We start from the raw sequence: 25952 nt of genomic DNA, 5'->3' as shown, positions 1-25952 counted from the left end.
CTACACCAGTGAGTCTCAAAGTGTCCTTGAGAGTGACTGGGTTCCAAATGGCCCTGTACAGGTGTGTAACTCTGAGAGTGTACAAATGGAACCACAAACGGACCCTTACGGGAGGGAGTCCATTTGTACACTCTCAGAGTTATGGCCTGGGGGTCCTTGAAATTATTTGAGAACCACTAAACGGAACAGAGCCTTAATTAGTACTATCGGTAACACCTGTGAAGGAAAGTGTAGGGAAGCGGCCCGGAAGTAGTTATTCTGTGCGCATACAACTGTACCATGGCAGTAACCTCAGTGATATCATGTGAACACTGCACGCTGACATGCCGGGCCAAATAATTCATCTATTTCAGTTATGCCTAATAATATAAAAATTGTTTTCAAATAGCAAATCAGTGTTACGTAATTTTTCTTTTAACACAGGTGGAGCTTTAATACCTGAAAACAAGGTCATCAACAATAACTCAATACCTTATATCATCCTCAATATGGAAATATGGTACATCATTCCCCGTGCGGCTGCTTTGCACAAACTCAATAGTCATGTCACTATACCAACCACCATTATTCCGTTAACAACCCCAGCATCCGTATTGTGGGGGAAACCCTGAGAGAACCCCTAGAGCCCTGAGGGATTCCGGTCAACCATATCTAGGGTTTAGGTGCCAACCAACACACCAAATCCAGTTGAGTTCAGTGAAAGGACGGCAATGAAACAACGGCCATGTTGGTTTATATACAGCACCTAAAAAGGTACTTTCAGACGGGCATCGATTAACACAGGCGTTGTTGTCGCCTGGATCAACGATCAGGTCTGCTCAAGAGGGGCGCGACAACGCAAGCCGTGCCGTGTATACGTAAATACGCTGGCGTTGTCGCCCCTCCACTTCTCCGTGCGTACAGTAAAAAAAAGAAAGGCAGGTCTCATTGAAAATGAATGACCAGGTGCGTTAATCACTGCTCATCTGAAAGGACCTTAATACTGGTAATAAATCCAAAACAAAGCATCCCAATTACAAGCACACATGACCAACACAAAGGATTTTGAGAAGAAAAACTAATCTCTCTGGGAATCAAATCCAACAATAGCCAGAAGGTCAAAGCACAGGTCAGATGGATTATAGACCAAGTATCCCTTCAACTGCTGTTCGCACTGGCGGACAGTAACGAAGTACATTTACCTGAGTGCTTGTAAGAAACTCTGAATGCTTTTGAAAAAAATAAACAAAAGTAAATACTCCAGTACTTTAACGCGGGCACACATTTGACTTGTAGTGGAGTAATATTTGACCAGAAGTAACTAACTAGGTCAGGGCACGAGACATGGCATTTAAGGGGGGGTCCCCAGCCAAAAACGTTGAGAACCGCTGCTATAGAAGACACACTGGCTGCTGTGGAAATCAGTTGTGAAGAATGAGAACCTGAATCCATGTGTCATTGTCCACCACTCTGCACGTCTGTCTGTCTGTATGTATGTCTGACTGCTGCCACCTGTTAACCAATAATTCAATCTATCTCCTTCTGTTATTCAGAACCAGAAGTAAGCGATCAGACAACAGAGTATGGACATAAGGATATTCTTTGACCTAATTCCTTGATAGATCAGGAAATAGATCAGGAAAAGACAACACTTGCCGTATCACGATATTACCAAAATATCCCAAACCTACACGACATCCAGTCTCTCATATACTGTTATCGATATCACCAGCCCTATCATAGAGTGGGATTATTTGTCGACAACACGTCAATTCAGTTCTGTTACTTTTGTCCTGAAATGACTGAAACATTGCACATTAATCTCTCTGACAGACGCAAGGACCCTCTCTAATCTCTCTAATCCTTAACATGTACTTTTTTTAAAGGACCAACTGGATGCAAGTGCAGAGGCCTGTCTATGAATACTAGCCTGGGCACCATTTCATTTAGGGTATATGAACCGATTTTTATCAATAAAGAAAAGCTTTTATTGAGAGGGAAAAGGAAGTTGCCGCCGCCTGTTGTTCCTGCCTGTCGACTACAAAACAATACTTAAAACATGACGCAACGATATCATCCGCTCCCGACAGGATCATACAGACTTTTGAAACAGAGACCAGGCTTTCCTCCGAGGTGGTGGAAAGCCTGGTGAGGCGAGGTTAATAAATACACATCATGGTGCTCTCTCAATACCAATCGCCGCTTCTTATTGCGATACTAAGCGCTCCAACAAGTGACTGTGTGTGTATGTTAATTCCCATTCAAGTCAATGACGAAATAAATGACTATGACGTCATGTACCTTTTAGTGGGTGCAGCAGATAAACTCATGAAAGACACCGCTCCCTTCACAGCACACTGAGGTGTGATTCCCCCCCCCCCCCCCCCCTCTGGCGACACAGGCGACAACCACCAACTCCTACTTAATATTTAGACACAATTAAGTACCCAACATTCAAAATAATAGCAACCCACATACGATACACCAAAACCAGCCTCGCCGTCTCGAACACACTTAAAATACTTCAGTAGGCCGTCATCGCCGAAAACAGTCAATCTACAAGCTCTAAACGCATTGCAAAGTAATGCTTGCAGATCTTCTACTTCGCCAATTATGTCATGCCCAAAAAGATAGATGCTAAGGCTCTTGTGGTTAAGAGAACTTGCAAAACTATCCAGAGAAATTGATTTTGTATGCTCCATTTTCAGAGGACAATGCTCCTTCCAGATGTGTGGATCAGTTATCAGTTCAGTCAGTACATAGTCAGTACAACTACAAAGCCCGACACGAACCAGAGAGAAGCCAGAGTTTTTTGTTGTTGTTGGCTGTAGCATCATGGCGTTTCACTGTGCCGGTGGGCTTGTGGTGGTGGCGCGCAGGATACCTCGCAGCACCTTGTGGTTGTTGAGGGGCTGGTTCTCTTTCGGGGGGTAACAGGGGCCTCGCTCCGTCACATACGAGTACGGGAAGCGCAGCACCCACAGGCCATCGGGAGGCAGTATGATTTCACTCTGCTCTGGGTAGAAGATAGGGCAGGGTGGAGGGCCTGGCTGGACCTGGACAACACCACAAAGACAATAACGTACTGTATGTCACAATGAATCACATTAAAGTACCATGTACAGAAGCTTTAGGCTTATGTTCTACAGCGTGGCTTCCCAGAGGCTAGCCATGAGATGTTCTGGTGTGTGTGTGTGTGTGTCTGGGGGATGGATGTACTTGTACATCAAGCCACCTCACATACAGTAACAGAAATAGGAGATAGGCTCCTGGCTCTATGGGCCACATGGCTCGGGAACTGTACAGTAGGTTCCCAAGGCTACTTACTTATTAGTCGAGTCCAGTTTTCGGTGTAGGTGACACCGTTTAGGTTAGTAACTAGCGTTAGTAACTAGTGTCCCTCAAAAATCACACCGTGTGAAGTGAGGGGCGATGTTATCATCGTACATCATCATGCATCATCTCATACTGGCCAATCAGAATGCCTGTTGCCACAAATTTACGTCATATTTGGCAGACATTTGACCTAATTTCTCCTTTCATTGTCGATGGCAAATATGAGTGTGTGGACAAGATGACGTAAGTCTTGTTCCCTTCATTGTCAATGGCTTAATGTTTGTGTTGCGGACATTTTGTGGGGACAAAAGCTGTAGCCTATTTAGGAGGGGCTAGCGCGTAGCGGCCCTCAAAATCACACCCCTGTGAAGTAAGGGGCGCTCTTATCATTGTAGATAATCATGACGTAAAATAGACACTAAAGGTCTCCACAAAACGGGCGCGAATCGGATGCGAATTCTGTGATTTTTAGCAGCGTTTCTCCATCGGTTTTCCGAAAAACGCGGCCGGTGTGCAACCACCTTAAGCCTTAAGCCTTGCTCAGACACTATGACGTAACATTTTGTTTAAGACGAAGTTTGTGGACGGTAACTAAATCTCTGAGAGATTTGTTGTGCGAGCGGTGACCATTATTTGTGTGACAATTAATCGTCAAATTTGTAACTGTGAGCGCCTCTTCTGTTTAAGAAAGATAGCCAAGTTTCAGGTAGATACATCTTCAAATGATCTTGTTCTACAGAGCATTCATTGAGTCTGTCATTTCATTTGCGGCCATTTGCTGGTTTTGTAACCTTGGAATTAGACGGAAAGTTGCCCTTAACACATTTTGTACATAATACGTCCTGAAAAGTCATAAGGATTGGAACCGAGAGGTGCCTTAGACGTCTGTGGACGTCCTAGCGACGTCCAAACGACGCGGGGCGAGATAATAATATTCAGAATAATTACTTCTTTTTTTTTTGGCATTTCGCTTTTCGCTTGCCGTATGCTAACGCTCTGTGAAACTATTAGCTTGTCATTGACTCCCATGTTAGCGCGGCGGAAAGAATGACTCGTATCTCCTCATCCAGGGCGCTCTCCGTGGTGATGAATGGATCGATATGCTGGCGCTGCGTTTCTGCTCCTCATCCGTCTCTCCCGCAAAATATGAACTCTTTTTGTAGCGTATATAAATATATTAAGATGATCGGAGATTGTGATGGCACTTTGTCAGTCAACTTTTTTAAGAAAGTATTTCCGGTTCATGGCTTTCAAAATGGAAGCGATCACTACTCTGGCGATTACTCCGGCGCAAGCAGCGCCTTTATTTTGATGCAGTTCCGGTACTAAATGTGTTAACAGGGTTGTTAAGGGGGCTAGCAAGATTGTGGGGGAACAATTTTGCTGTCTGAGTCATATATATGACAAACAGGTGCTTTAAAAAGCATCATTAATTAGAGCAGACAGCTCCCACCCCCTAAACCGGGAATATGTACTACTGCCTTCTGGCCAGTGGTTAAAGACCCCTGCCACTAAGAATAACAGGTACAAATTTGCCTCCATCCGGGCCATCAATGGGGGAAGTAAGAGGAGGTAGCTGCCGTGTAGTTTCAAGGGTGGGTGGTGATGATAGTTACACTTGGTGCGCTTTAACTTTAGCTCTTGCACTTTATATTTAAGGTATCTTGTATCTTGTGATAATGTATACGTATTACGTATGTCTCTTGTTGTTGTTGTATGTTTACTGTAATGTGTCTTTTAGAGCTTTTATTATCTGCTGTAAAATTAATTGCCCAGCTTGGGACATAAATTTGACCTATCCCTGTGGGTTGAGTCAGAGTAATGTCCAGGTGACAGTCTCTATTATACCTGTGGGTTGAGTCAGAGTAATGTCCAGGTGACAGTCTCTATTATACCTGTGGGTTGAGTGTAATGTCCAGGTGACAGTCTCTATTATACCTGTGGGTTGAGTGTAATGTCCAGGTGACAGTCTCTATTATACCTGTGGGTTGAGTGTAATGTCCAGGTGACAGTCTCTATTATACCTGTGGGTTGAGTCAGAGTAATGTCCAGGTGACAGTCTCTATTATACCTGTGGGTTGAGTCAGAGTAATGTCCAGGTGACAGTCTCTATTATCCCTGTGGGTTGAGTCAGAGTAATGTCCAGGTGACAGTCTCTATTATACCTGTGGGTTGAGTCAGAGTAATGTCCAGGTGACAGTCTCTATTATACCTGTGGGTTGAGTGTAATGTCCAGGGGAACGTCGGGCACCACGACGAACAGCCGGGTCAGCTGGGCGTAGTGAGGCTTCAGCCCTCGGCCCTGGGCGGGGGAGGGGATGTAGAGAGGCATGTCCGTGTTCAGCACCCTGGTGGCGGGCTCCTTAGGTCCCCCGGGCCCCAGCACCTTAGATAGATAGATATCTTTATTATCCCATTGGGGGGGATCAGTCGCACAGAGGCGGCACAGCAGTTAAGGTTACAGCTTACACATAAGCATAAGGAAACGGAATAAGTACTGTAGTATACAGTAGAAACATGGCAAAAGAAAAGACAAGATGCATAAAAAAACCAAACAATAATACTAATACTACAGAGCAACGGTAAAAAATCTAATCCGGTGTCTATACATAGTCAATCAGTGCATCAGAAGTGTATCACGCGTCTCGTCATAATAAAGACAAGAACAATAGAGTCCATTGGTCAGTGTACCCCCCCCCCCCCTCCCCCTGGAATGTCTTAAGAGGTCATGAAACAACCGTTTAATTCCAGGTTTAGGCTACCTTCACGATCTTGTCCGGCCCGGAGCTGAGGAAGCGCCTGCCCCGGCTGTCCTCGTACTCGAACCCGACGAAGACGCGCGCCACGTCGTCCCTCCGGCGGCTCCTCCTGTCCCCCAGCCCGCCGCCGGCGCTCCCGCGCTTCCCCGCCAGCAGCGCCTTGTTGGGCGCGGGCCACGACGACGAGGAGCCGCTTCCGTCCAGCGGCTCCCCGGCCGCCAGCCCCCCCAACGCCTCCTCCTCAGAGGAGCGCGAGGAGCGGATCACCAGGTCCCACGGCAGCAGGAAGGACGAGCCGGGGAGGAAGCCCGGCTGCTCCAGGCCGGCGTGGGGGTTGTAGGCCTTGGCGGAGCCCAGCTTCACCAGCGACCAGCTGGAGAACTTGGGCAGCAGGCCCTTCAGGCAGCCCGAGTGCAGCATGCCGGGCAGGTACTCCACCGTGGACGGCTGCCGGTCCACCAGGCTGGGCCTCTTGTGCGGCACCTACCAGCACATTTACATTTTAGTTTCACCTATCAGCACATTTACATTTTAGTTTCAGTCATAGTGTTTTCAGTACAATTTAATTTAGCTTTAGTTGTTTTGGTGTTAAGTCTAGTTTTAGTCGACTGAGTATGAGATTAAACTGTCGACTAAATAGACAGTTGATTTGGTCGACTAAAATGTATTTTGGTGAGCCTTGATGCCGTCGTAATAAAATATTTTACAAAATAGTCGATCTACAAGCTTGTAGATCGACTATTTTCAGCATGCAACCTAGTGTAAAATGACTTGTCTTTTACTTATACTGGAGCTCGTGTCCACTAGTCTCTCCTGGACCATTTTAGTCTGGTTTTTATTTGTTGACGTCAATAGATGTAGTCTTAGTTCTATAGCCTGGCTAATAAGCCAGACCGAATCAGCCGATACAGTGTGATATTAGTCTGGCTTATTAGCCAGGCTATTAGTTCTAGTCATCGTAGCTTGGTTTTCGTTTAGTTTTCGTCAGTGCAAAACGTTACGTTGCCGGACATAGCATTAGTCGAAATGGAAATCAACACTGCTGACCTGCTGCGCCTCGCTTCCCACCACTCCGTCTCCGTAGGCGCCGAGGCTGTCCGTGGACTGGCCCAGGCTGAGGGCCAGGCTGAGGCTGGTGCTGTCCCCCGGCGTGTGGCTGTGGGCCATGGCGGTGCCACCGCTGACAGCAGCAGCAGCAACAACGGCGGCCGTAGAGGCGGAGGAGGAGGAGGAGGAGGAGGGGTCCTTCAGCCGCTCGCCGTCCCCGCCGCCTGGCCCGGAGGAGGACTCCGACGGGGGCTGCGGCGCTGCGTCGTTGCACGCAGCCGGGGCCGGGTCCGGGGTGCTGGGCTGGAACACGGGGAACTGGATCCTCTCCAGCTTCCCGCAGCACTTCTCCTCCAGTATCTATACGAGACCAGGAGGGGAGAAGAGCTTGAACAAGACTTAACACATCCATCTTTTCAAATCCAACCGTTCACAGCCATGGCTATGGGTTATAGTGGGCAGTCGCAGATTAGTTCCGCTCTTTCGCTACGGTAATGTTATGTAAGATCATATATTATATAATTGATTTTTGACATTTGTGAATCGATGAATTATCGTCCATGACGGCATCACGATTATTTGAATGATAACCTTTTGCACCACTAGTGAGTACTACTGACCAGAGTAATCATTGTAGCAATGGAATGCGGAAGTGCTCATTCTATCTCAATGGGATAGTTCCAGCCATAGGAGCAATGTTTGGAACTATAGCCCATCGCTTTGCGGCGAGATCAAAGCGTGTCGCTACTCTCCTACTCTACACTCTGCTACTGACCTGGTAGAAGTCTACTCTCCTACTCTACACTCTGCTACTGACCTGGTAGAAGTCTCTACTCTCCTACTCTACACTCTGCTACTGACCTGGTAGAAGTCTCTACTCTCCTACTCTACACTCTGCTACTGACCTGGTAGAAGTCTCTACTCTCCTACTCTACACTCTGCTACTGACCTGGTAGAAGTCTCTACTCTCCTACTCTACACTCTGCTACTGACCTGGTAGAAGTCTCTACTCTCCAACTCTACACTCTGCTACTGACCTGGTAGAAGTCTCTACACTCCTACTCTACACTCTGCTACTGACCTGGTAGAAGTCTCTACTCTCCAACTCTACACTCTGCTACTGACCTGGTAGAAGTCTCTACTCTCCAACTCTACACTCTGCTACTGACCTGGTAGAAGTCTCTACTCTCCAACTCTACACTCTGCTACTGACCTGGTAGAAGTCTCTACACTCCAACTCTACACTCTGCTACTGACCTGGTAGAAGTCTCTACTCTCCAACTCTACACTCTGCTACTGACCTGGTAGAAGTCTCTACTCTCCTACTCTACACTCTGCTACTGACCTGGTAGAAGTCGTAGTTGGCAGCCTGGATGTCGAAGGGGTCTTCTCGGGGTGCCTGCTTCCTGCCGCAGTTGCAGGAGCTGGTGGAGCGCCCCCTACTGTTGTGATTCAGGATGGGCGGGTTGCGGTCCATCTCTGGCTTCTCGCCTGCATGCGGAGGAGATCATTCGCCCCCACATTAAATGACTTGACACCGAATCACATTCAATGCTCATGTTCTGTGTTCACGGCAGACAGGCCGTTTTACTTGACGAAGTACAAATGTACAGGCCCTCAGGTTGAAATGAACACAAGAGGAGTTGCTCCGTAAAAGTATCAATACTGCAAAATAAAATAAATACAGTACTTGAGTAATTGTACTTTCCACCACTGCTAATTAACGAATAATAACGAATAACAACGGTTCGCACCTGGCTGCGGCAGCAGGTGGAACTTGTGCACGCAGTGCTGGTCACTGAGGCTGCGCTCCTCGCACAGCTGGTGGCCGTTGCTCCAGAAGGCGTAGCAGTCCTCGTGCAGCTGCACGGCGTAGCGCTGGAAGGCCACGCCGCGCGCGTGCTGGCTGTAGACGCGCAGCGCCGCCGCCAGCTGGTTCTTGTGCACGGCCGTGGTGTAGTTGTGGGGCAGGTTGGACTGGTAGGCGCTGTGGGCCAGCGGCAGCGCCTTCTGGCACCTGCGACGTGGATTTAAAACAAGAATGACACGCGTATCGTTAACTGGCAGGTGAAGCAAGCGCCGTCTCCGTTGTGCATCTGTCGTCGTCCCCCCTTTTTTTATTATTATTCATATATTTTTTTAATGCGTGTGTTTCTCTGTCACAACCTCGTGGCAGTTGTTTTCGTTGTTTTCCGAGGTGGTTTTGTTTGGTTCAATCACTGTGTTTTGTCATGCTGTTGTCACACTTCCGCGTTGCGGCCAAGGTTCATTAAATAAGGTTAGGAAGCGAAGACCGTACGGTGGACTCCATGTTTCTCCCTGGAAGGAAGGAAACATGCGCAGTTGAGACCAAGGAAGCTGAACGCGGAAGTGTTGGCTGCATATAGCCCATTGCGCATGTTTCTTACCTTATTCCAGGGAGCAACATGAAGTCCACCGTACGGTCTTTGCTTCCTGTCCTCATTTATTAGTCCTTGGTTGCGGCGTTTCGGGGACTTCCATTGGCTTAGGGGCAGCCAATCATTTTTAGGTCGTGAATAGGTCGCAAAAGAAAAAAGATCTATGATAAGGACAGGTTTCACCTGCCAAAAAAAACATTAAGACCTGGAGAACTTCTGCATGAGAAGGTTATGTTTTCTCAGAGAACTTGGCGTCTGGGTGAGAAGGTTACCTGTTCTCAGAGAACTTGGCGTCTGCGTCCAGGAAGGCCTCCAGGACCTTCAGCTGGCCTTGCACCTTCAGGGCCAGTTCGGATGTCTCCTCCTCCGTGTTGCTGATCATCACCTGGTGGAGCCTGTGGGTAAGTGGGGGGGGGGGCGTCATGTCACCATCATGGCATTTTACACATATTAATTTCCTTCCTTCTTTTTTGTTTGTCTTTTTAGGCTTTGTAAAAAATAATAATAAAAAAATGTACAGGGTAACTATGAAAAACGACTTAAATATACAAAGAAATGACAATGACCGGTACCATTAAAAACGTAATAATAATGTACTATGGCCAAAATCGGCCATACGTAATGATTTTATAATGTATAAATTGATTATTATTTTTTTGGAAAAAGCCGCTATTTCCACATTTTCTTTTAAATGTATGAACATTATTTCATCATTTAAACTATTCTGACTTTAATGCAATCTAATTGCAATTTGAGTTCAAAACAAAAATAGCAGCAGTGCCGCGCTATGAGCTTGTAGTTCTGATATTTTTCAACAGCTAAAGTTTAAAATAATGGTTGAAGTGGTTCAAGTGTGGAATGCACTTCCCATTGCAGTCAGAACTGCAGCATCACTCCCAATCCTCCGCCGTAGTCTGAAAACCCACCTTTTCAGACTCCATCATGGCCCATAGGACTTACCCTACCCCCTTAGATAGCATTTCTGCAGACTTAGATAGCATTTGATACAGACTTATAGCATGTTATGTAGACAGCACTATAATTGCATTGTATGTAGTCATAGCACGTCATAGTACATATGTATAGCATAGTATAGTTTATATGTATAGTTTCATTATATAGATATTCCACTGTTACGTTCTTCGATTACGCATGTTTCATGATAAAATGCTTTTTATGTGATGTATTCCAATGCTTTTTTTGTTCTTGCTTAATGTAAGTCGCTCTGGATTAAGAGCGTCTGCTAAATGCCTAAATTGTAAATTAAAAGCTATAATGTAACACAGACGCATCCTTAGGTCTAAATGGTTTAAAGGTAGTGTACTGTAAGTGATTTTCTTGGGTTAAAATAAGTGTCAAAAAGCTCTATATTGTGATAGTACTCATTGTTATAGTGTTTGTTCAGTAACAGGAATCTCCACGTCTCTCTATTTTTATTATAGAAAAATGTATTTTCAGAAACTGGGATACCAGCCGGGATACCGATTTGATCCAATCAGGATAGAGAACGCAGTCAGGATACAGATTAAACAAGTGGAATTGTGAGGACACAAAATTGGAACTGGAACAACAAATTAAGATCATAAATAGCTACTCACTCCCGATTGGATTTTGTCAGCTACCTGAAAATTCATTTTCTGTTTACTAAAGAGCTGGAGAACAAACACTACAATCATTGCTAAATAAGCAATGATTACTAGCAGAATATACTAGTATAGAATATACTACTTATGGGCCACCAGCGCCCACTAGCCCTTCTGGTTGGGCAGCTCAAAGTGACCGGGCTGCGGGTTGCCTTACCTGTGGGCCACTAGCCCTTCTAGTTAGGCAGCTCAAAGTGACCGGGCTGCGGGTTGCCTTACCTGTGGGCCACTAGCCCTTCTAGTTGGGCAGCTCAAAGTGTGCGGGCTGCGGGTTGCCTTACCTGTGAGCCACCAGCGCCCACTTGCCGTAGTTGGGCAGCTCAAAGTGAGCGGGCTGCGGGTTGCGGCCCACGCTGTCGTCGAAGCCCTTCTTGGTCAGAACCAGCTCGATGTGCTGCCACAGGAACTCCCTCAGGCTGCAGTCCACCAGCTGACCGCCGCCCGTCGACGACATGCTGCCGGGGGGGTCCGCGCCCAAATACGGCTGCTTGACCGCCGCAGAGCGACGCAGCTGCTGATACCTAGAGTGTTGATTTTGACAAGCATTGTTTTAATGACTTTAGTTCTAATGGATCTCTTTTCCACTAGTCACCGCCCAAACATTTTAGTCTAGTCTTTTTTTTTTGCTGACAAAATTGTCAATAGATTTAGTTTTAGTCATTGTAGCTTGGATTTTATTTATTTTGTTTTTCAGTGAATAAACGTTACTTCGACGAACATTTTTCGCCATAGCTTTTTAGGTCGACAGAAATCAACACCATACTGATACATACCGCCTCGGCCCGGAGAGCGTGTTGGCCGGCGGCGCGTTGGCGTCCTGCTCCCGCAGGGCGCAGTTTGAGCGCAGGTGTCCGATCAACGCACCCATGGGGTCCTCGTCGGGCCCCGGGATCACGTAGACGAAGGCCTGGTTGGCGGGCACGGTGAACAGGCAGTTGCTGCTCTGGTTGGTGAGGACTCGGCTCTTGCGGAAGATGCGGTAGATCTGGTCCTCCAGCGCGTGCTGGAGGCGCCGCCGTGGCGAGTGCTTCTTGGGCTTGTCGGGGTTAATGGCCCCGGCGGAGGAGTCGCCGTTTCCCCCGGAGACCTTCAGGTAGGTAGGGGTGGGGGGCGATATGGAGAATAAATTATATCACATTATAAGAGACCTTCAGGTAGGTAAGGGGCGATATGGGAAATACATGATATCACATTATAAGAGACCTTCAGGTAGGTAGGGGTGAGGGGCGATATGGAAAATACATTATATCACATTATAAGAGACCTTCAGGTAGGTAGGGGTGGGGGGCGATATGGAAAATACATTATATCACATTATAAGAGACCTTCAGGTAGGTAGGGGTGGGGGGGCGATATGGAAAATACATGATATCACATTATAAGAGACCTTCAGGTAGGTAGGGGTGGGGGGGCGATATGGGAAATACATGATGTCACATTATAAGAGACCTTCAGGTAGGTAGGGGTGGGGGGGGCGATATGGAGAATACATGATATCACATTATAAGAGACCTTCAGGTAGGTAGGGGTGGGGGGCGATATGGAAAATACATGATATCACATTATAAGAGACCTTCAGGTAGGTAGGGGTGGGGGGCGATATGGAAAATACATGATATCACATTATAAGAGACCTTCAGGTAGGTAGGGGTGGGGGGCGATATGGAAAATACATGATATCACATTATAAGAGACCTTCAGGTAGGTAGGGGTGGGGGGCGATATGGAGAATACATGATATCACATTATAAGAGACCTTCAGGTAGGTAGGGGTGGGGGGGCGATATGGAGAATACATGATATCACATTATAAGAGACCTTCAGGTAGGTAGGGGTGGGGGGCGATATGGAAAATACATGATATCACATTATAAGAGACCTTCAGGTAGGTAGGGGTGGGGGGCGATATGGAAAATACATTATATCACATTATAAGAGACCTTCAGGTAGATAGGGGTGAGGGGCGATATGGAAAATACATGATATCACATTATAAGAGACCTTCAGGTAGGTAGGGGTGGGGGGCGATATGGAAAATACATGATATCACATTATAAGAGACCTTCAGGTAGGTAGGGGTGGGGGGGCGATATGGAAAATACATGATATCACATTATAAGAGACCTTCAGGTAGATAGGGGTGAGGGGCGATATGGAAAATACATGATATCACATTATAAGAGACCTTCAGGTAGGTAGGGGTGGGGGGGCGATATGGAAAATACATGATATCACATTATAAGAGACCTTCAGGTAGGTAGGGTTGGGGGGGCGATATGGAAAATACATTATATCACATTATAAGAGACCTTCAGGTAGGTAGGGGTGGGGGGCGATATGGAAAATACATGATGTCACATTATAAGAGACCTTCAGGTAGGTAGGGGTGGGGGGGGGGCGATATGGAAAATACATTATATCACGATATTCTTTTCCAAGCAGTATCACAATACACGATATTATCACCATATTTCTTTATTGGGTGCTTTATGGTTATTTTTCCGAGTTACTCAACAGTACAACCACCTACAAGGTAAAAAAAAAAAAAAAAAAAAAAGAGTTAAGAGACCATTTAGACCAGTGGTCCAGGCAGGGACCACCAGTGGTCCTTGAGAGGGTTCCAGGTGGTCCCCAGCTAAATGAGTTGGTAACCAATTTGGACCCTTAAAGATCTTTAACTCTGGACCCGTACGGGTCCATTTGGTTTCATTTTACGCTCTCAAGAGTTACATTATTGTTAAACATCTGCATTACTTAATTTACAATTAGAGAATGTAGAACATTTGCCAATGGCATGGAATTGTACGTCAACGATAAGAAAATATTCTTTGGTTTTGGGTCCGAGGCTAGATTTCATCAAAAATGGTGGTCCGTGGATTAAATGCAGAATAAATAATGGACCTTGATATGAAAAAGTTTGAAAATCACTGATTTAGACCACAATACATATTGTTTTAGGCGAATGAAACTGTCGTTCTACAGAAGTATAAATTAAAGTACCACTGTATCACGATATATACGATATCTCTGAAAAGGCATATCGTGGGGAGACATTGTATCGTCTCAACCATGTTTATCAGGATAATATGCCCCCCCCCCTACCTTCAGGGTCCCGTTCATGTGGAACACGAAGAGCAGGCGTGGAGGGCAGGGCCTGCAGTTGAGCTTCCACTCCTTGGAAACGGGGCAGTCTTTGATGGCGGCGCGCACCAACGGCAGGATCTTCTGCCGCAGGGCGTCCAGGGCCCGGAACAGCCTGTCAAGTAGGATCAGAACAATCACAATCAGCTTCATGGGCTCTATGCACACACGCCATTTTGGAAATAACTTGAGTTGGGCCCCTTCCCTACTTCCGTCACAGGTGTTACCGCCGATACTAATGAAGGCTCTGTTCCATTCTGGTCAAACAGAGGCAGGGTGCTGCTATTGTGCTTGTTGGCACACTGGAAACACTGTAAATCTGACAGTGTACAAATGGAACTCTCAGAGTTATGAGGGTCCATTTGAAATTTAAAAGTTTGAGAACCACTGCACACTAAATGGACCAGACAGAGCCTTCATTTGTATCATCGGTCAGGTAACACCTGTGAAGGAAGTAGGAGTTATTCTGTGTGCATATAGCCCATTGTCACATCCACACTTTTACAAGTTAAAAAAGTGGGTGAAATGAGTTGTTGTGCATTGTTCCCATCGTGTTATTTTTCCAGAAAACAAAGAAAGGGAAGGGGGGAGAGAGAGAGAGAGAGAGAGAGAGAGAGAGAGAGGATGTAAGGAAAGAATGAAGGCAGGAAAGAATAATGTTTGAGCACTTTTACCACAAAAAAGTAAATACGCTCAAACTTCCTTCTTTCCTGCCTTGATCTCCTTAAGCATTATGTTATACTTTAGCTATTGAAAAATAGTTCAGAGCACGGCACCGATGAACTTGTAGGTCTGCTATTTTTGAAAAATCGTGAAAATGTGCCTCAAATCTTTGAATTTATATTATTACAGAGTGAACATTTTAACTCAAATCTTTTCTTCTGGGGAGGTCTGTTAGGATCTGTCTCTCCACAGACCATGTCAGACCTGGCCACTCCCACTTTCCCTTCCACTCACACAGTCAGTTCACTCACCTGTCTCCAACCCCCTCGTCATCCCACCTGTGAACACTTTGACAATCAGCCTGCCCCATATATAACTGGACTCCTTGCACTCACACTTTGTCAGTTCATACATTGTTGTTATGATGTCTACCCTGGAGCTCTTGCCTGTGTCTCTGTTCCTCTGGACCCTACCTTGAATACCTCTGGTAATTTGCTCGTACCTATTTTTGTGTGTGCATTTTCTGGGATTGCTATTCCTCTGCCTTTTTGTTAGCCTGCCTTTGTTCTGCATTTAATTAATAAATTAGTGTTTGAACACTACTCCGCTGTTTGTTAGTCGTGACTCTGCATTTTGGGTTCAACACATTTTGACACCGTAACAGAATGAACTGACCAAAATGAACCCAGCTGAGTTAAGGCTTTTTCACCAAAGGGTGGTGGACTTTGACATTTTGGTTGATCGTTTCATGGTCTCTGCCCCTAAACTGCGTGCTCAGATCCATGTGGAAATATCTATTCAGCAGCAGTGGTTCAAGGAGAGGCCCTGGGTCAGCCATTTTGTTCCCCACCTGGATGTAGTGCAGGGGAGGCTTAAAGGCTTTTTAGACACCAGCTCATTGCCTATGGCTTCCCAGCCAGCACCCCGGTCGGTAAGGCTTGGAGTGGTGAGCCTGCAGCCCACCAACCCTGTTTCCGATCAGCAGAATGTTCAATATGTTGACTTGCCTACCTATTTTTACAGACAGGCAAAAATTGAGTCATTTTCTGATCCCCGTCATGTTCAAAACCCTGATGCTAACCGGCAGAAGGATATGGATAATTTTTTCTGCGATGAGGAAAGTCCTGTCTGTTCAGAACAACTCCATGCGCAAAGCCCCTATTATGGCACCCGTCTGGCTCGGGGGGGTCCCCGTTGCGTCAACAGGCGGGGGGGTGTCTCCCTGGGTCTCCCAGCCACCAAGCCCATCCAGCCCGCCTGTCCTGACAGGGGGGGGAACCGTGGCACCCGTCTGGCTCGGGGGGGTCCCCGTTGCGTCAACAGGCGGGGGGGTGTCTCCCTGGGTCTCCCAGCCACCAAGCCCATCCAGCCCGCCTGTCCTGACAGGGGGGGGAACCGTGGCACCCGTCTGGCTCGGGGGGGTCCCCGTTGTGTCAACAGGCGGGGGGGTGTCTCCCTGGGTCTCCCAGCCACCAAGCCCATCCAGCCCGCCTGTCCTGACAGGGGGGGGAACCGTGGGCCTGCTAGGAGTAGGCGTGGCCGCCGACACCACCAGGAACCTCTGCCGCCCAGCTCTCCGCCGCCCAGCCTGCCCAGCACTCCCCTGCCCGGCACCCCGCTGCCCGGCGTCCAGAGCAACGTGTTGCCCAGCATCCACCAGCCCGTCCAGCCTGCTGTCTCCATTGGTGACCCACCTGTGCCCTCTGCACCCTCACCGGTGATATCTACTGCCGACCTGCCAGAGCCCTTGCCAGCCATCTCCCTAGATGTCCTGCCTGCGCCCTCTGCAACCTCGACAGCCCTATCAGCCAGTGACCTGCCAGAGCCCTTGTCGGTCATCTCCAATGTTGATCGGTTTCAGACCGAGGTTGTGGGAGCTCTGGCCCTGGGCTTTTTGTTCGGCTGTTTCCGTCAGCTGCTGTCTGCCTGCCCTCCATCTCCAGAGTCTGCAGCACCCTCCTCATCCCCTGGGTGTGCAGTGTTCTCTGGGGTCCCAACATCCTCCTCGTCTCCTGGGTGTGCAGAGTCCTCTGGGGTTCCGTCTCCAGAGTCTGCAGCATCCTTCTCGTCTCCTGGGTGTGCAGAGTCCCCTGGGGTTCCGTCTCCAGAGTCTGCAGCATCCTCCCCGTCGCCTGGGTGTGCAGAGTCCCCTGGAGTTCCGTCTCCAGAGTCTGCAGCATCCTCCTCGTCTCCTGGGTGTGCAGAGTCCTCTGGGGTTCCGTCTCCAGAGTCTGCAGCATCCTTCTCGTCTCCTGGGTGTGCAGAGTCCCCTGGGGTTCCGTCTCCAGAGTCTGCAGCATCCTCCTCCTGTTCTCCGCCTGCAGTCCCACCTGCATCCCTGCCTCCTGAGCCTGCAGCTCCGCCTGCAGCCTCGCCTCCTGTACCTGCAGCTCAGCCTGCAGCGTCGCCTCCGCCTGCAGTTCCACCTGCAGCTCCGCCTCTGCCTGCAGTCCCGCCTGCAGCTCCGCCTCCACCGCCTGCAGTTCCACCTGCAGCTCTGCCTCCTCCGCCTGCAGTCCCGCCTGCCGCTTTGCCTGCAGTCCCGCCTGCAGCTCCGCCTGCAGTCCCACGTGCAGTACCTCCGGCCTCGCCTCTGCCTGCAGCATCCTCTGCAGCCCTGACGCCTGCAGCTCCGGCTCCAGAGCCTGCAGCTTCTCCCGTGGCGTCACCTCTGCCTGCAGCAGCTCTGGCCTCGCCTCTGACTGCAGTACCTCCGGCCTCGCCTCTGCCTGCAGCATCCTCTGCAGCCCTGACGCCTGCAGCTCCGGCTCCAGAGCCTGCAGCTTCTCCTCCGGCGTCACCTTCCGAGCCTGCAGCATCCCTGGCTTCGCCTCAGCCTGCAGCATCCCTGGCTTCGCCTCAGCCTGCAGCGTCGCCTCAGCCTGCAGCGTCCTTGGTCTCGGCTATGTCTGCAGCATCCCCGGCGCCGCTTACACAGTCCTCTGCCTCGTCTCGGCCTCCAGGCCGTCCTCCTGATGACTCCTCCGCTACCCCGTCTCGGCCTCCAGGCCGTCCTCCTGATGGTGCCTCTGCTGGCCTGTCTCGGCCTCCAGGCCGCCCTCCTGACGACGCCACCGCTCTGCCTCCTGGCCATCCGGCAGGCGACGTCTCCTCGTCTCAGCACCCGGGTCGCCCACCAGATGTCGACACGTCTCCCTCGTCTCAGCACCCGGGTCGTCCACCAGATGTCGACACGTCTCCCTCGTCTCAGCACCCGGGTCGTCCACCAGATGTCGACACGTCTCCCTCGTCTCAGCACCCGGGTCGTCCACCAGATGTCGACACGTCTCCCTCGTCTCAGCGCCCGGGTCGTCCACCAGATGTCGACTCATCTCCCTCGCCCCAGCTTCCTGGCCGCCCACCTGAAGACCCCCTTTGCTCTGCCTCAGTTTCCCTCCTCCAGGCCCCCTCCACCCGCCCGGCTCGTCCCTCATCAAGGTTGTTGGACGTCTGGTATCCGTCCCTTGAGGGGGGGGTACTGTTAGGATCTGTCTCTCCACAGACCATGTCAGACCTGGCCACTCCCACTTTCCCTTCCACTCACACAGTCAGTTCACTCACCTGTCTCCAACCCCCTCGTCATCCCACCTGTGAACACTTTGACAATCAGCCTGCCCCATATATAACTGGACTCCTTGCACTCACACTTTGTCAGTTCATACATTGTTGTTATGATGTCTACCCTGGAGCTCTTGCCTGTGTCTCTGTTCCTCTGGACCCTACCTTGAATACCTCTGGTAATTTGCTCGTACCTATTTTTGTGTGTGCATTTTCTGGGATTGCTATTCCTCTGCCTTTTTGTTAGCCTGCCTTTGTTCTGCATTTAATTAATAAATTAGTGTTTGAACACTACTCCGCTGTTTGTTAGTCGTGACTCTGCATTTTGGGTTCAACACATTTTGACACCGTAACAAGGTCCCTGGAACAACATATTTTCAGATGGGGGGGGTGGAGGCATATTACATATAATTTTTGGGGTCGACATGAAATATTGAGCACCACTGATACAGAAACATAAGGTTTTTCAGAAAACCTCTATAATCTCTATGGAGAACGGACCGTCTTATTTTGAAAGGCGTTTCACTTGGAAACGGAGAATCAGGAAGTGAATAATCGCTATGTAACAGGTCCCGCAAATGTTAATTATTATTTCACCCAAACCTCCATAAGCGCAGAACTTAGAAGAATCCGAGATATTACGATTCCAAAAACTGCATTCACGTTATTAAGCCAGCGAGACTTTCACGTTATTTTATTTTGTTTTCATCGCAGTGTTCCAAGCGCATACAAGCTGTTGCCAGACCTACCAGACAGGCGCGGCCGTTTTCTGCTGTCTGGGCGTGTCTTTTCCGGGTTTTTAAGACAGCTGGTGGATGGAAATTAAGCTCCACCCACACGGCTGACTGCCGCGTTTCTGGGAATCTGGCTGTCGCGGCATTAAGCCGCTTGGGTGGAGCTTCTTTTCCATCCATCAGCTGTCTAAAAACCCGGAAAAGACGCCGTCAGTCAGCTTCCTTTGGCCGCGCTTGTCTGCTCAAGTGTGTGTAGACGCTGACAGCCCTCCTCTCTACCTGTCATAGGTGACGTCGAAGGTGCAGTTGGGGTGCACCAGCAGCAGCACGTGGCACAGGGAGAACAGGTAGAGCAGCTGGAGGCAGTGCTGCCTGTCGGTGCCCTTCCAGAAGTCCTGCGCGTCGGCGTGTGCCACCCCGGCGCTCAGCGACTCGCACGCGCGCAGCAGCTGCCGGTTGTCGCACACGGAGGTGAGCATCAGGTACAGCACGCGGTTCTCCTGGCTGTAGTACGCCTGGGTGGAGGACGTGGTGGGAACACAAAAAGGATATCATCGCTGCTGTGTCGGGGCAGACATCTTTGTGTGTGTTTGTTTGTGCTAGCCCCTGTGTGTGTGTGTGTGTGTGTGTGTGTGTTTGTTTGTGCTAGCCCCTGTGTGTGTGCGTGTGTACTCAATACCCTGTAGGGATGATTTGATTGCTTGAGCATCCCATAGCGATGATTTGATTTGAGCAATGCACGTATTGAGGATAAACAAAATCACACCTGTGTGAAGTGAGGTGCGCTCTTATCGTCGTACATCATCATGACGTCAATGGGAATTTAATGTTTGTGTAGGTTTGTGCACATACAGCAAAAGGTGGACAGAAACTTGAGGACGACACAAGTGATTACCCTTGAGGATTAGAGGATAAAAAGTCAGGACGCCAATTGTGATTGGCCGGAATGTGCCGAATGCTGATGTATGATGACAAGAGTGCCCCTCACTGCACACGGGTGTGATGTTTTGAAACAAACACCAAACCTTTTTTTATAAGTTAACATGCTAAAGTAACAGTACAGTAAAGAACTTGGGGGTCATTATTGATTCTGAATTGAATTTTAATTCACACATTAATCATGTTACCAAGATTGCCTTTTTTCACCTTAGAAATATTGCACGAATCAAACTTATCAAAGCCTATTTGTCATTGGACGATGTAAAAACGCTAATCCACGCCTTTGTTTTTTTCTCGGCTTGATTACTGCAATGCACTTTTTTCTGGACTGCCTAAGAAAACAACTGACAGATTACAACTTGTCCAAAATGCAGCAGCTATGGCGCACTATGAGCTTGTAGATCTGCTATTTTTGAAAAATCGAAGAACGACTGACATAGAAACATAGCTTTTTCAGAAAACTGTCTCTTCAGGTCACGTAACACACTGAGACTATTGTCATACTGTTGACATTGGTAAGGCTTTTTTCTGCAGAGTGGATACGCAGCAGGCGTCTACTGTTGTAAAGGTTTTTCTCCAGTGTGGATACGCTGATGTGACTTCAATTTAGATGAACTGTACTGTTGACACGCACCAGTGTGGACACGCAGGTGCCTCTGTAGATTACCTACATAGATGAGTAAAACTTTTGTCACACTGTTTACAGTGAAAAGGCCTTTCACCAGTGTGGATACGCTAGTGTGATTTAAGACTACTTAACACACTGAATCTCTGTCACACTGTTGAGACAGTGGTATGGTTTTTCTCCAGTGTGGAAACGCTGCTGTGACTTAAAACTACTTAACACACTGAAACTCTTGTCACACTGTTGACAGTGGTATGGTTTTACTCCAGTGTGGAAACGCTGCTGTGACTTAAAACTACTTAACACACTGAAACTCTTGTCACACTGTTGACAGTGGTATGGTTTTTCTCCAGTGTGGATACGCTGGTGTGACTTAAGACTACTTAACACACTGAAACTCTTGTCACACTGTTGACAGTGGTATGGTTTTTCTCCAGTGTGGATACGCTGGTGTGACTTAAGACTACTTAACACACTGAAACTCTTGTCACACAGTGGTATGGTTTTTCTCCGGTGTGGATACGCTGGTGTAACTGTAGGTGACTTAACCTATCGAAACTCTTGTCACACAGTTTGCAGGCGTAGATTTTCTTTCCTGTGTAACTCGGCTGTTGCGTCTTTACTTTTCTCGCCGGAGCAACATTTTTAGTAAACTGTTGACGACTGTCATATTTTGGAACATCCGTGTCTCCTTGTCTCTGGCTGACTACAGGGCTGTTGATTCGCTGACAGGCAGCCGCAATGGTTCTGCAGGCTCCACCTGGGCAACGGTAGCACTGCAGGCTCCACTTGCGGCTCGAATGGCCCTCCTAAAGGCCTCATCGAAGGTTTTGGGCTTTTTCCTCAGGGAGGATGCAGGCTGGGGCGCCAACCCATACTGCTCCCAGGGTGCAAAGGTAATTCCGATCACTTTTGGCGTCTTTACTTTTCTGCCCTCACTTTTAACTATGGGGTGAACAGCCAATCACAAGCCAATGTTTGTGTTCACACAAACACTCAAAGCTAGGCATAGGAGGGAGGGGCTAGCACCCCTCAAAACATCAGCATTACTTAATTTACAAGAAGCCTTGACACAATTAGAGAATGTGTACAATAATTCTTATTTTGATCAACGCCGGTTGTCTCTCGACTCTCTCCTATGGTACTACAATTCATCATGGACTTAATCTGAGCGGCTAAATCTCATCAAATGGTGGGTGGTCCGGTGTGGTCCGTGGCTCAAATGCCGAATAAATAATAGACCTTGATCCTTGACATGAAAAGCACATGGTACCCACTGCTTTAGTTAAGTTACCGTGCACCAACAAACACAACTCGCCTGGATCAGACTGCCTCCCTCGGGGATCATGTCGTAGTGCTCTGGTCCTCCGAACAGGGGGAACAGGTGCTTGTCGGCCAACGTGTTCAGGAGGGACTCTTTGGGCGGCCCGGGCTGCATGGAGCTCTTCCCGAAGATGCCCAGGACGCAGAGACCCTCGTCTTTGTACAGCGCGTCCTCGATCACCTCCGACTGCAGCAACGAGCCTATGCTCGCAGGGACCGACATGTTTTGGTTTGTCTCTCTCTCTCCAGTCCAGTCAGTCAGTCAGTCAGTCGTCTAGTCAGACTGTTGTTGACACGAGAGAGACCGAGGCTGCTGGAGACTCGAACGGTTTTCAAATGGTTAGCATTGTTAAAATGTATACAGTATTACAACATCCAGTTGCGAGCTTTAAATAAATGCTTTAATACGTGTTTTCACTAGACTGTTTTCCGGTACACATTATTTCTACATTGAGAGATAAATCATGAATTCTGTAGTTTGGTTTCAGTCATTTTACGCGACGCGCAGCGGACAGTAAATTTCCGGGTCCCTACGACAAAACAGTCCGTGTGGGAACTATGTCCCGCATAACAAACGGCCCATGTAGTGTTTTTCTTTCTTTTTTTCTCCTCCTTGCAATCTGAGAGTAACCTGACGCTGCCAGATCCAAGAAGCTTGCTACACACATTTGTTTCACAGCTTATTGGGCAGCTGATAACCTATACATCAACAAAACCACCTTGAAGACTCTAACAGGAGCCCTTGCATAGGTTTCTTCAACTATGCATGCACCTCCTGGTACCACAGCACCTATATGGCCCTTAAAACAAGGCTCCAGACTTCCCAAAACAAACTGGTCAGGCTACTACTTGGCCTCACTCCCCGAACCCACCTCACCCCTGCCCACTTTGACAGGCTGGAATGGCTTAGGGTTGACGACAGAGTACAGCATCTTGCAATGGGTCTGATCCACAAGATTTGCTGCAGCACCAAGATACCCATGTTACCATGTACAACCCAGATTCGGCACAAACAAGGGACTAAATTCATTTAGCTCCTATGACACCAAAATGTGGAACGCCCTACCAACAGTCATTAAGACTTGACTCCTTCAAAACTGCTCTCAAAGGGCCCCGTAAAATCTGAATCCCCCACCCACCCCTTTCCCCCCTCACTGTATACATGTTTCTTTTCCCTTTTTACCTCCTCTATCATGATTTCCTGATTTGACTATATAGTTGTGTATATTCGTAATCGTACGTCTCTAAATGTTCTGATGAATTGAAAATGGTGGGCCCTATTGTAAACAAGTGTAGTGCTTTATGGTGTCGTCCACTCACAGTTAACAGTTTTTATATTGAGTTGTACTTGAAATGTACTGTAATTCTGCAAACTGTTTTAAATCAATCAATCAATCAATCAATCAATCAATCAATCAATCAATCAACAGTCTGTCTCAAAACGACTATTCCTTGCACAGTGTGCAAGACAAGAACAAGTGTGATTAAAGCCGAGCAAAAGCTGAAAATGGGCCGGAACCGGAGAATGCATTGTTTCTTGCAGTATTCGTAACATCATTCAAGTGCACAAACAGTATACACCGTAAGTAATAAATAAATAGCTACAGAAGCTGTATAATGTGTGAAAATTTGCATTTGGCACACTGGCAGTCAGTATACAAAAATAACACCCGTGAAGTGAGGGGCGCTCTTAACATCTTACAACATCGAGGATGATTTGCGCATTGTGGCGACTGGTAACCGTTCCGAGGTCACCGTATTTGACCCAGGGCGAGCATGTTTTGGGGCGAGCGTTCTTGTATTCCCCTCAACCACCCATGAGTGTCCAGATCCCAGTTTGAGAATGCCTACTGCCGATGTCTCCTCATAGTATTAGTGGCCATCATCTTCTTAATCTTAGCTATGGCCTCACCTGGGTTCAGACCCTTGGGGCAGGCCTGAGTGCAGTTCATGATAGTGTGACAGCGGTAGAGTTTGAAGTTATCCTCCAGCTTAGACAATCGCTCGTCTCTGAACTCATCTCGTGAGTCAATGATCCATCGGTAGGCCTGCATAAGAACAGCCGGCCCCAGGTATTTATCGCCATTCCACCAGTAGCTGGGGCAACTCGTAGTGCAGCAGGCGCAGAGAATACATTCGTACAGGCCGTCCAGTTTCTTTCTGTCCCCCACAGTCTGCAGGTATTGCTCCTTCCCTTCATTTGTCTCATCTTTCTTCTTCAGATAGGGCTCAATGTCCTTGTACTGGGCATAGAAGTTATTCATATCGGGCACCAGGTCCTTGATCACGTACATGTGTGGCAGGGGTCGAATCTTTACTGGCCTGTTGAGGTCGGTGTCAATCTTGTCAAGGCAGGCCAGTGTGTTGCCCCCGCCGATGTTCATCGCACAGGAACCACAAATGCCTTCTCTGCAGGAGCGGCGGAAGGTCAGTGTGGCGTCCATCTCATCCTTGATCTTGATGAGAGCATCCAGAACCATAGGGCCACACGCGTTGAGGTCGATGTCGTAGGTCTGCATACGGGGCTTGACCTCTGGAGTGTCTGGGTCCCAACGGTACACCTGGAATTCTTTTACTCTGGGCTGTGGTGCTGGAGCTGCTGCTGCTGTTTGGACACACCGAATCGCCATTAATCTGATGGGGGAGCGGAGTGCCAAAACACCACAGCGACTCGAGGACAGAGCAGCAACCAACATGTTGGAAAAGGGAGGTTGATTTTGATCGACATTTATAGCAGGTGCACTCAGCTTTAATCCAATGGTCGTAGAGCCAGTTTGGACTGTTTAAAGTGTGTGATGTGAAGGAGCTATCTCTGCTATTTGATATGTGCTGTGTAACCACTGTGCTACAGAGACCAATGCCTGGTCTGATGTCACACTGTTGCCTAACAACACTGATTCGCGCAGTCAATCTTTGACGTCAGTCATCTATGACATATGCCTCCATATTGGAGTTCATCCCAATGCAAACGACATTGACATAGCCATAGCCAAAAATAGCCGATACAGGCTCACCAACTTCCATCTGCAATATTGCTGCAGCATAACAGATCCGTAATAACATTGCTTGGCAAGCAGCTCTGTATAAACAATGCTATTTATCAACTAAGGACTCAGTTGCCTATATAGTGCAGCTACAGTAATTGTCTTTGGAAGACTGAATGCCAAATGTGCTCGATCTAATTTCGAAAGCAACATTCTCCAAATAGAAGGAATGACCCTTTATCCATCACCAGGGGAAACAAATGACAAAAGAGACATTAGCTTTATACAGAATTCGGCAAACTGTATTTTACTTTGTTATAAAATCCATAAAATATACATAACTTACTATTTGCACAATATAGCAGAGCATTACAACAAACAATGCAATAGATTCATGTTTAACACAAGAGTCATCTGGTAAGACTAGAGAACTAATGGAAGCCTGGTATCAGCCAGACTGATAACGTGGTGGATTCACTCACACGTTTTGCTCCACCGTGGAGCAAAACGTGTGAGTGAATCCACGCCATCAGTCTGGATAATCGCAGGCTAGAATCGTGGGACACTGGTGAAGCTGCACACACCTTTTTACTTTCTTGTGCCAATGGTGGCTAGAGCCAGCAATGAAATGATGCACAATGACGATGACATTCACGGGCCAATAAAGGAGCTCCTGAGAGTTCATTCAACTCCGAGAGTGTACAACATTTACAAATGTAACCGGAAATGTGATTTTCAAAGTGGGCCAGGGCCAAGCGGAAAGAATAAATTATATAATTATTAAAAAGCATTCATTTTAAATTCAAGTCATAAGATTATTGT

General features: G+C 47.9%; 2 protein-coding genes across 2 annotated transcripts; both read right to left on the bottom strand.

Annotated features, from left to right (window-relative positions):
- Positions 1-201: 201 nt before the first annotated feature.
- smg8 (SMG8 nonsense mediated mRNA decay factor) lies at positions 202-22664 on the bottom strand. Its single transcript, XM_080779787.1, has 12 exons — positions 22142-22664; positions 19539-19774; positions 14254-14419; positions 11937-12250; positions 11445-11684; positions 9793-9915; positions 8876-9138; positions 8467-8612; positions 7122-7481; positions 6078-6557; positions 5528-5701; positions 202-3035 (listed from the first exon to the last, which is right to left on the bottom strand). The coding sequence occupies exons 1-12, from the start codon at positions 22367-22369 to the stop codon at positions 2823-2825; spliced, it is 2943 nt and encodes a 980-aa protein (XP_080635913.1). The 5' UTR covers positions 22370-22664; the 3' UTR covers positions 202-2822.
- Positions 22665-23993: 1329 nt separating this feature from the next.
- LOC308327631 (succinate dehydrogenase [ubiquinone] iron-sulfur subunit, mitochondrial-like) lies at positions 23994-24842 on the bottom strand (the record flags this gene model as incomplete). Its single annotated transcript, XM_080781153.1, has 1 exon — positions 23994-24842. One exon carries the CDS (start codon positions 24840-24842, stop codon positions 23994-23996), a length of 849 nt encoding a protein of 282 aa, XP_080637279.1.
- Between the last annotated feature and the right edge of the window lie 1110 nt (positions 24843-25952).

Source organism: Protomyctophum bolini (genome assembly GCF_963924005.1).
Source record: "Protomyctophum bolini genome assembly, chromosome: 13".
NCBI lineage: Eukaryota > Metazoa > Chordata > Actinopteri > Myctophiformes > Myctophidae > Protomyctophum > Protomyctophum bolini.
This window is presented reverse-complemented; position numbering and strand designations above follow the sequence as displayed.

What these genes read in the sequence shown, in the direction of transcription:
- smg8 (XM_080779787.1), bottom strand. Translation starts at nt 22,369, where the DNA reads ATGTCGGTCCCTGCGAGCATAGGCTCGTTGCTGCAGTCGGAGGTGATC. An exon ending in TTCGACGTCACCTATGACAG is followed by an intron (nt 14,420 to 19,538) that starts GTAGAGAGGAGG and finishes CCTACTTGACAG; the next exon opens with GCTGTTCCGGGCCCTGGACG. An exon ending in GCCAAGTTCTCTGAGAACAG is followed by an intron (nt 9,139 to 9,792) that starts GTAACCTTCTCA and finishes TCCACGTCGCAG; the next exon opens with GTGCCAGAAGGCGCTGCCGC.